The 12,333-nt window shown below is 38.8% G+C and overlaps 1 protein-coding gene across 2 annotated transcripts in view; it reads left to right on the top strand.

The window, feature by feature from the left end:
• The window catches only part of RAB3C (RAB3C, member RAS oncogene family), a 273,330-nt gene extending 262,204 nt beyond the window's left edge, over positions 1–11,126 (top strand). For both annotated transcript variants that reach the window (XM_005604243.4, XM_001495070.5), the window contains exon 5: positions 2,970–11,126. In XM_005604243.4, the coding sequence (XP_005604300.1) occupies positions 2,970–3,157 (188 nt within the window). In that variant the 3' untranslated portion in view covers positions 3,158–11,126. The remainder of the gene's footprint in view (positions 1–2,969) is intronic.
• Positions 11,127–12,333: the final 1,207 nt, after the last annotated feature.

Genomic DNA, 12,333 nt, shown 5'->3' with positions numbered 1-12,333 from the left:
CTGTAATTCTGTATAGAGATGCAGCTTTCCTGATGGCCACCTTGATGGACCGTAGGCGGCACAAGATATCAGAGTACATTTGAATCATTAAGAAAAGATGTTTCATTTGCTTCACTGACAGTATTAAATCTAGTTCATTATTTTCTAGTTATTTAAATTGATGGAAGTTTATGGTATATAGTATGATTATTAACATAAAACTTCCAATTCAATTGGAACCAAATAGTCCCTTGCTTCTGCAGGGTAGATGGAGGAGCAAGAGAGTGTCCAGGTTAGTAGTTCAAGTGCCAGCTTCACCGTTACTGGCTGAGCAAGTAAATATTTGAGCAAGTACTCAGCTATTCTGTGACTCCATTTTCTTAGCTGAAGAAAACACTGGCATCTACCTTAAGGATAAAATGAGTTAAAATGGATAAAGTGCTTTGAATAGTACCTGTTATGTAGTAACCACTCAAATTGTTACTATTTCTGTTGGAATTATCATGGCAGTTTCTGGTTTGCTTGGCACTTTTACATACATTTTCTCATTCGAGCCTCATAATAGCCATGCGAGCTAAGCAAGGCAAATGTCATAAACAAGGAACATGAGAAGAAAAATGTGACTTGCCCATGGTCTCAAAGCTAGTAAGTATTGCTAGTGGGGCTAGATCCCATATCTTCTGTCTGATATTCCATCCCTCTCCCCATATTATGGTACCTGCTTCTCCAGCCATGCTGGATAAATGGGGTACTGTTATAACATGGTGTTATCTTCCTGGGACACTATCTCCTTAGTAGCCATGTCTTCCTGGGGTTCCAGGTTAAGGTCGAGACCATGAGAGCATCCGGCTCTTGGGATCTAGGATCATTTTACTGACCTTAAGTTGTGTACCAGCATCATGGGGTGTCTCAAAGCCCGGATTAAAGGAGCTATATTTGACAAAAGCTTGCGTGGATTACTGTCCTTTCACACTGGCCAAATCTTTTATGATACCCTCCTTCAAAGCCTTCCCAAATCATGCTGATAAGTAAGAGTGGTACCAGAAGAGGTGAGAGAATTGAAACTGTAAATTAAATCTTTGTGCCAAATTACAGGATTTTGTTCCCCCAAGTTTCCTCTAGGGATCTTAACTTCTTCATTGGGGTCTTGGTATCTTGTGACATGTCGTACCTCCAGCTAGCACTGGAAAATCCCCACAAGGATGCAAATAGTTCTGACATCTTAGTAATAAGGATAGAGCTTAGATCCATACTTGCCAAAATCTGAATCAAATTGTTGAAGGGTGAATGATCTGGTCCTATAGACTGGGCACACTTTAGGAAAGAGGATTCTGTTAATGGAATTCTGTTAATGCCAGATAGCCTTTCCTGTAAAGAAACGCAGAATGTCAGAGAGCTATATGAGCACTGTCGAGAGAGAGAAATGAAAGAGAAATACAAGCCAAAGAGGGTTTGAAGTATCCATTGCTATTTTATAGTACCTGAATTTACTCATGTTCCTTCAGCTCAAATCCTGCAATTATTCACTTGGATTTTAACAATAAGTACACAGTACTTAGTGAAATTCAAGCTCAGACATAGTCATCTAACTAAATAGATAGTATGACAACTAAATTAGAAATTTTAACTCATGAAAATTGCTTTCTGTTGTCTACCCTTCTATATTGTTTAAGAAAATAAGTATTTCTGGGTTATCACAGGGATTTTAACATGGCTGCTAAATGTTAGTCCATTCTTTTTTCCTGTGGCCCCAGGAGCTGGGATGAGATCACATGATTTAATCACTCTGAATCCATGTGGTTCCCCTGAGATAGGGCCAGATGTAACCAGAAGGATTTATAGGGTGTAAAATTCAGAATGGATTAGGAAAGCATTTGTGTGTTCCGCCCAATACCTCCTAAATCAACGTCCCCTGAATGGACCAGAGCAATCTCTGGCTGGCCTAGTGGGGAGGTTGTCATGGCAACTGACTGGTAAGCTCAGCCAGTGGAATGTGAAGGCAAACAATAGCGTGATAAGATTGTGTACAGAGCAGCATACTAAGGCTGCTTCCGCCCAGGTACAGTGACACATAGAAGTGTGAAACTGTCACTGCATTTTTTGTACCTTCCTGAAATTCTGGCAGCTCATTTGAAATTTATCAAGTGTCCTTTTCCCGGATGTTGGTAAAAACATTGCTGCTGACAGATAACAGAAGCTATGGAAAACTCAGCACCAGTAGAGAGATGCAATGGTGTACAAAGCCCCAGAGGGCTGTTAGCTGTCACCACTCAAAAAAATCCTAAAGGAGATTGAAGCACGCTTAAAGTAAATCCAATAATTCGTTAGTGCCACCTCGTGTCCAGTTAAATACTGGAAATTCACCAAAAGCCCACCCTCAAACCCTTTACTGGGCAGTAGCAAGGCTGACATGAAAAAAGTTAGGGCTGGATGATGTTGGACTTTGGTGGTCCCTTTTGCAGCAGAATATGCACACACAGTCTTCTAAGCCTCAAGTTAATGAAAAAAAATGAAAATTAATAATTTTTGTAGAATCTGAAATGAGAAAAGAAAAAAAACCGCCAAATAACAACAGTCCTGGAAACAATTGTGAGAGGCTACATGGTGCGCCAGGAGTTGAGGGAAGACATGGCAAAGACCAACTCAGTTTTGAGGATTCTTAGTAATGGCAACATTAAGTCTTGCCATGGAACATTTTTTTTGTCTATTCAGCCATGCTGGTGGCATAAATGAATTGATAAAGAAAAATAAAATGTGAACATCACTGATTCCACTTTATACCTTTTGTTCATGGTTAATGAGTAGCAAGATGGTTGGCTCAAGTAGTATTGGCTCAAAGGGCAACTCATGCCTGCCTCTCATCTCTCACCCAAACTAAACCCACCACCCGCTGCTGCCACCTCACCACCATTCAAAACCATAACCAGGTCCCATTCAATTTCAGCAGAGGTATGAAATAACCAAGCTGCGCTTCTGTGTGTTTCTTCCAGGTTTTGAATTTTTCGAAACAAGTGCCAAGGATAATATTAATGTCAAGCAGACATTTGAGCGTCTTGTGGATATCATCTGTGACAAAATGTCAGAGAGTTTGGAGACCGATCCGGCCATCACTGCCGCAAAGCAGAACACAAGACTCAAGGAAACCCCTCCTCCACCGCAGCCCAACTGTGGCTGTTAATGTCCCCACGCACACAGGCGGGTCCAGGAGGGCTGGTTGCTAACCGCCTTTAAAAATGGTCTATTAGCCTTCATTTATACTGCCTAATAATTATTTGAGGGAAATCTTTGATGTCAATGGCTCGTACATGCATTCAATTCTTGGGAGATTTCCTGTGTTAATATGTGGCTAATATGTGATCTTAAATTTGTAAGGACTATCCATCTATAAACATCTGGTATTTGCATGTGATTTGTTATTTGTCTTCTAGGCTCTTTTTGTTTCAGATTTCTTCTCAGATTAAGCTACTGCTGGGACCTCAGACTATAATTTCACTACAACTGACTTTTGTGCTACGGGTTCAAAATTATGCTGTTCACTTGTAGGGAAAATAATCAAGTAATTGCTTGCGTGTGTGTGGGCAGGAAGAGATCTCAGGAGACCTTATTTGCTTTACTCTAGTTGAAAATCAAGTGGAAATATTACTCTTGATTAGGGAGACTGTCATGGGTCTGGTCAGTTTACCGTTCAGGAAATATGTCTATTTTTCAGTGTTCTTTATAACTGAGGAGACCGTTGACTATAAAGAAATTGAAATATTGTTTTTAAGGCCCTTGCAAGTTTCCTAAGAGATTAAATCTAATTTTAGTCAGGTAAATATTAAAGAGTAATTTTAGTTTATCTGTTTAAATAAGAAGTACCCTAACCCAGGGCTGCTTTTCCCACTGATTCTACCCAACATTCTGAATATTTGAGGGCACTGGCGGCCTGAGAGTATCTGCTGAATGCGTTATGCAACAAGCATTTTAACCAAGAGGAAGAGGAGTAGCTGGAGAATTCCAAGGCCTGAGCTCCCCCCATTTCCTTAATAACTAGCCCCCCATAACATACAAACTTTCTGGAACCATTACCAACTCTTGGAGCAGAGGTTAAGTTGAAGTTTGTGACAGCATAAGAGGTAGGTTTGCTTCCCTAACCTCTGCCTTCTGCTCACACGTCAGCTGAGTTCTTTTGCCTAGTTAAAAGTTATTTAAACAGTATCACAATGGCTCCCAGGTTGAGGAAAAGACAATTTTCATCTCTAATCTTTTTCAATGCTGGTGTTCAGAAATCCCCCCTTCTGTGAGCATTTAAAAATGTGTAAGTTGCTCAGCATACTCTTTGGAGCTGAGAGTTATAGAACCACTTTAGGATGCCGTCAGCAATTTGGGAAGAAGAAGGAAACCATTGGAACACTGAGATTCTTCCTCCCAGATTTCCTGAAGACTGTGTACAAAAAGCAAGCAAATCCCACCAGCTCTTCTGACTGAGCGCTAGAGGGAAGCTGGCGTCTGTGTCATTCCCCAGCAGTGTTTGCAGGTGGAGTTTAAGCAGCAGCAAGCACAGGTTGGCAGATTTGGAAGTGAGCTTCCCCCCTTTTTGGTGATCATGTCAAAGATGTTTTCTCCTCTTTTCAAAAATAGAAACACTTTCTATGAAAGAATTGGATGCAAGTTTATTAGACAAGAATATTGACAGGGAAACACGCATGTATCTAGACAGATCTCTGGAGGATAAATGCCTGCAAATCAGGAAAGTAGGGCACATACATTTGAGAAAGTTAGAAGATGAAAATTACAGGAGAGAGAATTTGGGATGTTTTAAGCATATCCATGTTATTTCTCATATTCTTAGCTTAAGATCCACTAATGGGTAATAAATTTCTACTTTGGCACCCTGCAAGGCAGGCCTTAGCTCAGTGAAGACAAGAAAACATTAATGCTTTATTAGATTTTAATGGGGTGACCAGATTCAAAAAATCACATAAATTAAAATGAAAGGACAGAGACAAGGCAGGGGGCATCAAAACAGATTTGTTTGCAACAGAAGCCTGTTTGCATGATATTGTATTATTTCTATAACTTGGACTAGAAAGTGGTCATGTTGAATAACATAGCTGTTAAGCTCACTTTTAATATGAAGCAATAAAGCCAGGCAGACCTTCTCATCCTCTCTCACAGTCCCCATCCCACACATACATACAGATGTCAAGGGCCTAAATATGATGTTTCAAATGGCTTTTCCAGAAGGACCTTAATATGTGTATTACTGTAAAATGAGAGATGGTAGAAAAGTGGAAGGGAAAGAGTTGAGTTTTGCTTTCTTGTAAACCCCTTTCTAGAAATCTGTCTAAAAGGACAGATTACTATTGAAATTAATTGGCCCTAGGACCAGAAGACCCAAATCCAGTGCCTACTTACACAGTGCCCAATATGCCAAAGTTAAACTACTTTTATGCCAGTCAGGGGAATGTGATGCAACAGCAGCCCAAGTGATATTGCCAAGAAACATTTGATAATTTCTATTTTCCAAACCTCAATGAAAGCAAAGCCTTCCTAACTGATTCTTAGTTCTGAAACTCCTACCCTGGTGCGAATTACATTGAGCGAGAAGTTTCCAAAGAGGATTGTCACAGAATTCAAGTGAATGAACACCTATGTTTCTGCTGTAAAGCACATGGAAAGAGATTATTCTCCATTCCTAATCTCATCAAGAGATCTTGGCTTTATAATCAAATTTGGCAAAAGAGGAACCAGCCCAGGGTTAACGAAGTGAGCTTCTACTGGAATCCAGGTATATTACTTATAAATTAGAACATTGTAGTTCCAAGGCTTTTCCGTCTTTGGCCAACACATGCACTCGGCTACACGCCCATGCACACACACATGCTATACCCCCTACATTCTCTCCATCTGCCAACAGACTAAATAACCACAGGTCATTTTTACTAAATGCCTAATTAAATTTGTTTTCAAAAAAACAAGACACCTTAAAAAGTATATACTTCTGTTTGTAAATTTTAGACATCCATCTTTTGTCTTTGATACAATTCAATTAGTGTCTCAAGTATGAATTTCTCTTCCTCTGCCACCCCTCTCCTCACCACCCCCAGCTCTCCAATCGCTTTTAGAAACAAACTTTGATTGTTTTGAGCAGACACATCCAAGAGCTTTGGTTTGGATGCATTAGTTTTCTTTCCTAATGTCATTGAAAAATGTGACTGGAAATTAATTCATCTAAATAGCCATCCACAGAGCGAATCTGCATTTCAGCTTTTTGAGATGTGAATGGATGTAGAAGGTGTGTGAAGTTTCTTAAGTCCTAAGATGGCAGTTTACAAGTTAGCCTCACATCTATGGGCTCGCAAGAAGAATTGCTTCAGGACAGGGAACTAATTCATTGCTGCTGCCCCCACTGAACAGCTTCTACTGCCTTGAGCTCCCAAAGACTATAAGGTCCAAGAGGTTTGTATAGTTCCTCCCTTAGGTCACTTGAAGTCAGTATCCCCTTGCTGCCTGGTAAATAAATGCTAAGATTTTTATTTGGAAAAGGAACTATGATGATGCCTTCAGTTGTAGCAGGAAGCTGCAGCATTGTTATGATAAATGTGAAGCATATATTCTACAAAATTACAACCCAAATTATATAAGACATCTATATACTCAATAAACAAATATATATTTCACCTACTTAGTTCTTACCCCAGATTAATGATAGTCCTTTTGTTTAGCACATGGGTTGTTTTTCAGGAACTAATTTAAGCTTCCATTTTTAACTATATCTATGCTGAGAATGGACTTTCAGGTATGCAATGTTCTTTTTTAAAAGTAAAATACAGTCCACTATTAGCTGAACTTCCATGAAGCAACATTAATTTTGAAGTGTGGTAGTTGGTAATCAGTGGCTCATTGTGACACACTTTATCCAATGTGTATCTTAGTGTTTGGTGAGTATATACTATGTCATCCTTCAGTCAACCGTGTGACACCTGTGGGACTATATTAAAAATGCATCCAGACTCTACCAAGCTATCCCAAGCCTGAAGTAGCAGCTGCATTTGAAAAACTGTGGGATAAATCTTACCTTAAAGTCATGACTAAAACCCTTCTAGATGAAAAGTGTTTGTTAATAATTTTCATATACTATTAGAATTCTCAATCAGGTATTTTGGTGTAGCATACTTGGGAAGTGGCCTGTCTTTCTGTCTGAAGAATCCTCTCTCTCTAGATTATAGTTTGCATGACTGGTACCTGGAACTCTTGGTTCCTTTGTGTGTATACTCGCTCAGTGTGCGTGTTAGGGTGCCACGTGAGCAACTACACCTATGTGGCCTTTCTAATCACCCCCTGGAAGATGCAACCTTTACAGCTCTGCTTAGCTTTGCCTATTCGTGCATACTACCTGGTTTGAGTAGTTTACCAGTAAAATGGTGAAGTCTTTCTGATGAGTTGAACAGTTAGGGTCAGCTTTTTAGAGTCCTTTATATTTTAAGTGAATTTTTGACCAAAGCCTGTTGAGGAGATAAACCGGTTTTATATTCTGAAATGTATTAGGACAAATTAAGTAAAAGATGAAGTTTATGACCAGAAAAAAGCATCATTTATCCTAACAGTGCACCTAAAGGGCTCCAGGTTCTAGAAATACAGCATCCCCTAAGAGGGCAAAAACAGGTCTGGGGATTTTACCTAAAACGTATCTACCTATTGTTATTGGTATTTCATAAACAAATGTAGCTTTTTTCTTAAAAACCTTTACAGAAATGCTTGACACTCCAGTCAAAGAATATTTCCCTTTGGTACATTAAAATATTTACACTTGGGCCACACACAGTGTTGCCCCTCCCAACCCATACACACTCCCACACAGAGATATCTTTTTTATGAATGGAAATTTCCAATATGGTGCTTTCTCAGTGCTGTGGAAAAGGGAGTTTTAGCTGTGTTCCAACTGTAACTCACATTTTGTTTAAAAAGGTCTACAAAATAGATTCTTTGCGCTGCTGTGACTTGTGTATCTATGCACATAATTCTCATTAAAAAGAGGATAGAGAGAAAATACAGTTTGCAAACATTCTAGACAAACGATATTAAATTTCAAAACCTGTCAGAGCTTGAGTACTAAGATCAGAACCTCTAGCTGGTGGACAGACTGAACATTCTATTTGCAGTTCTCTTTTCTGCTTCCTAATTTTTTATCTGCATTTCAGTTTCTTAAAGCACTATCCTCATAGAATGACAGGACCGAGAATAGGAAATAAGACTCAAGTTTCACCATTCATCTCCCACCAGCGCTATTATTGGTGAAGTTTTAACCAGTTATTACTTGCGAAATGAGGTTGGGGGTTCCCTGTGTATCTCATTCACCTGTGTTTATATTTTCCTTTGTTGTGGACAACTGAGAGTTGGCTGTGGCTTTATTTCTTAATGGAAGTATTTCCATATTCATGTTGTTTGGGGCTAGGGATTGCTTGGTTCGTGAATACTGTTCTTAAAGACGCAGATGGTACATGAGCCACACAGATACCTGGCCTTTCAGGGATGTGAGCATGACTTCCATCTGTCTAGCAGTGCCATACTCCTCATAAAAGTGAAGTCTGGGGATTGTGTGCTGTATCAATATGATGGTTTTCCACGCATTGTTTCATCATCCCTAGGATGTGTGCTGAATGAAAACTTCCTGTAATTCCTGTTAATATATTGTTAATGTCAGACGTGATGTGATCCCGTTGGGCTGTCCAAATGTACAACTATTTAATGGTGTTTGTGGAACTGAAGTGTCTTAAATGTTGCATGAAATATGTAATAAAAATAGATTTGTTTTCTATTTTTCAACACCTCAGAATTGAGGGTTCATGGGCCAATAAGTGCAATATTTAATGACTTACTCAGTGTATATAAACTAGTGTGAAAGAGTGAATTATAATGAATGTGTGAGATGCTTTGATGGCTGTGTGACTTATTCAAATTATTTCTTGTAGCTGTATTTGTCTAGTGGTGCAATTTATACAGTAAATATCTTATTGGTGTCATGTGAAACTCCTCTGTGCCTACTTCAAAGTACTTTTTTTCCTATAAGACACTTAGTGTCTGTGACTATGTCAATTTTGCCTTTTAGCACTGCGGATTTCATTTTCAAGACAGAACGGCTGTTAGTTTATTTTATACAGGCATTCCCTTCTTTAATTCAGACTTCTTACACCTCTTATAAGAAGCTAATTTAAATACCTAAGAAAAAAATATGCACATAAGGAAAAGTCATTTTTATTCTTCTCAGAAAAGTTGATCACATGTCGTGTCTACTAAAAATTTTCACTCTTGTATTTGTTTGTATATTTTATTGTTACTCAACCTGGTTGTTTTGTTTTGTTTTGCAAATTTAATACTGTCAACCCTGGGAATCCTAAAATAGTGATGTCTTTTTAGGTTGTAGCTAATGTTATATTCACTTTCAATTCTCAATTGTCCACACTGATGATACAGGAGAAACAAAAGTCAGAATCCTTAAATCACTTTGGTGTGTCATCGTAATCACATATATTCATCCTCAAACCCCCGTGGTTAATCCCACATTTGGTGGCCTAGAACTTCACTGAGATGCAAAAATCAAAAAATTAGGCCCGGTTGCTGGATTGCCAAAAACTATACGTGTTTGTGTATATGAAGTTTAAGGTAGGTCAACTAACATAAACTATTTGCCATTTTCAAGTTTTAAGGCAAAGCACTCATTTGTAACATTGTGCTTTGCCTTTTCATTTAGTTAGCAGAGTAAATCATGATACCCTTAGGAAAAAAAGTTGAGGTATTCACTAAAAATGATGAAGAGCAGTTGGCTTTAGATGACCGTAGCCATCTGTACATCATAGGAAGCCTTCAGTTCTCTCAATGACAATAGCCTGAAATCGACATGTGGGGATGTGCCAATCGTATTAAATGGCTTTGGGCTACTGCTGGCAATGAGTGGCCCTATTTTAAATGTGATAGCCTGAAATTTGTATTTAGCTCTCAAACTCACTGAAGAAGTCAAGTTAAGGTGGGTGAAACGGAGAGATTAGTGACAACTTTGTGCCAAACTTAAGAAAAAAATGTAAGCAGGTAGCCAACATTAGAATGATAATTTAAGAGTGTGTTTAAATGTTTAGTTAGTCATCACTCAGTTATTGAATACCATATGCTCAGTGCTGTGAGAATCAAACATGGAAGAGGTATGGCTCCTGCCCTTAATAAGCTTACTGACTAAAGGAGGAGGAAAAAAAAATGCCAGGATATAATCTACATGCTAAGTTATGCCAGGATATAGGAGCACAGAGAATGAAGGACCTATAAGAACTGGAAGAGTTAAGAATGGCTTCTTTAAAGAGGTCAGACATGATTCCAGAAAGAATTAAGACTGAGGAGATTGGACCAGGCCAATAAGTGGGAAAGATCACAGTATGTTCCCCGTGAATGGAAGGGTGACAGAGCCAGCAGCTATAGATCATTACTTTCTCTAGAGAGCCAAACTGGCCTTCCGAAACCCAACAAATCACCCCAGTTTGGCTCTCTCTGTTTTTGTCCCCATGAGGAAGACAAGCTGCAGCATCATCATATTCCTCTGTGCTGAGCAAGCCCAGACTTGGCCACACAACACAAATTGCTTTAAAGCCACATTAGACAGTTGATTTAGACATTTTGCCCATGCACCAAACCACAAGACATTGTCTAATCCAATGTCAACCAGGCAGATGCGTGCCCAGAGATTTTTCTGTAGTTCCATATTTCCCATAAAGGGTGTTGGGAAGTGCACAGATGAAGACCTTCCTTTGTTACCGGGCACTTTTTGGCTCCTTCTCAGTGACTACACTGTGGAGGTCTTCTTGGGAAAATATTGAGTAACAGCTTAATGCTTTCATATAGTGATAGTGACATTTAGTTGAAAACTACTGCCGCGCAGCAACTATCGTGATTCTTCATGTGTCCACAGGAGCTCTTGTCTGGGTTTAAAGCTATAAAGTGTATTCACATTGTGAAGTTTTAATTCTCTTTATTGAAATTAATGGTGTAAAAACTGTACGTGCTGTTAGGTATTAAGTTTGAATGTGAATTCTGTATAGAAAGTGGTTTTTGTTCTTTGGGTTTATCTTGTTTTATTTTTTGGAGATTACAATAAATATCTAAGAGAATATATTCCTGAATTTCTCAGCCTTAGTCTGATAAATTTTTTCATCTTCCTTCAATTTGTATTATTGTTGGTCCTAGGATGCTTATTTTTCCATTTCTTGTTACCTTTATCTTCTACAATCCTAGGCACAACGCTGAGCTTGAAATAGACACAAGGGTAAATACGTTTTTATTTAGGGCTATGGGCTTCCAACACATGAATTTGGACTTAGGCATTGGCGTTAATTCCAATACTTGTAATCGTTTAAGGTAGGTAATTTTATACCTGACTTTCTACATTCCAGAATCAAAAAGCTCTTGGTTATGGAACCAAGAATGGCTGTTAGGGTATTAAAAAGTCACCTCTACTACCTAAAGACAGTGTGTCCCTGCATCTGGAGACTAAGGCCCAATGATCATTTTGGCATCCTACTGTCACAGCCTGGGAATGGAGCATTCAACAGGGACAACATGTGGATGGGATCTGTGAGTACTGTGGGCTTCCTTTGGTGCATGGTGCCTGATACAGTGAGGCATCAGATTCCGTGCAGGCTTGCCTGGTCTTGGACATCAGGGCATGGTGAAGTCAATCAATCTATTTGCATCCCAGTAGATTCACTACTAAATTTGAGAACACTTAGTGTTCTAGTTGTGCCACCAACTCTATTTATACATATTTTCTTCCAAATATGCCTGCCTCTCAGGGCCATTTCCAAGAATCTGCACTAAAAATAAGCCAATTGAGAAGGTCCTAGGAATATCCACACGGGTCCACATGTATCAAAATAGCTTTTCTAAACTGAACCCAGTGACAGGAGGGCCACCTACCTGGGTAGACACAGCAGATAACATGCAAAGAATCAAAATTAAGGGAAAAAATTAATTAAGGGACTTCCAATTATACTGTCCACAAACATTTACAGAATGTTTTTTATATGTTAACTTATTGGTAGACATGAAAATACATACAGTAGAGTCCTGACCCTCAATGAACTCATATAATTGTGATAGAGGAAAATGTATAGTTGGTATTAAAGTTACCACAGTTTATAAGTTTAGTATTCCCTAATATTGATCTAATAAATAATTGAAATGAACATTAGAAATTTGTTTTATTCTAAAAAAGCTCACAAAAATGTCTTCTCTGAAATGTTATAAAATTCATTTTTTAGACAACAGTCCTCTACCTCCAGATAAACTGATAAAAATCTTACCAGTGACAAGACCTCAGGAAGGACTACA

This window comes from Equus caballus, chromosome 21, assembly GCF_041296265.1.
Source record: "Equus caballus isolate H_3958 breed thoroughbred chromosome 21, TB-T2T, whole genome shotgun sequence".
In the NCBI taxonomy this organism is placed as follows: Eukaryota; Metazoa; Chordata; class Mammalia; order Perissodactyla; family Equidae; genus Equus; species Equus caballus.
This window is presented reverse-complemented; position numbering and strand designations above follow the sequence as displayed.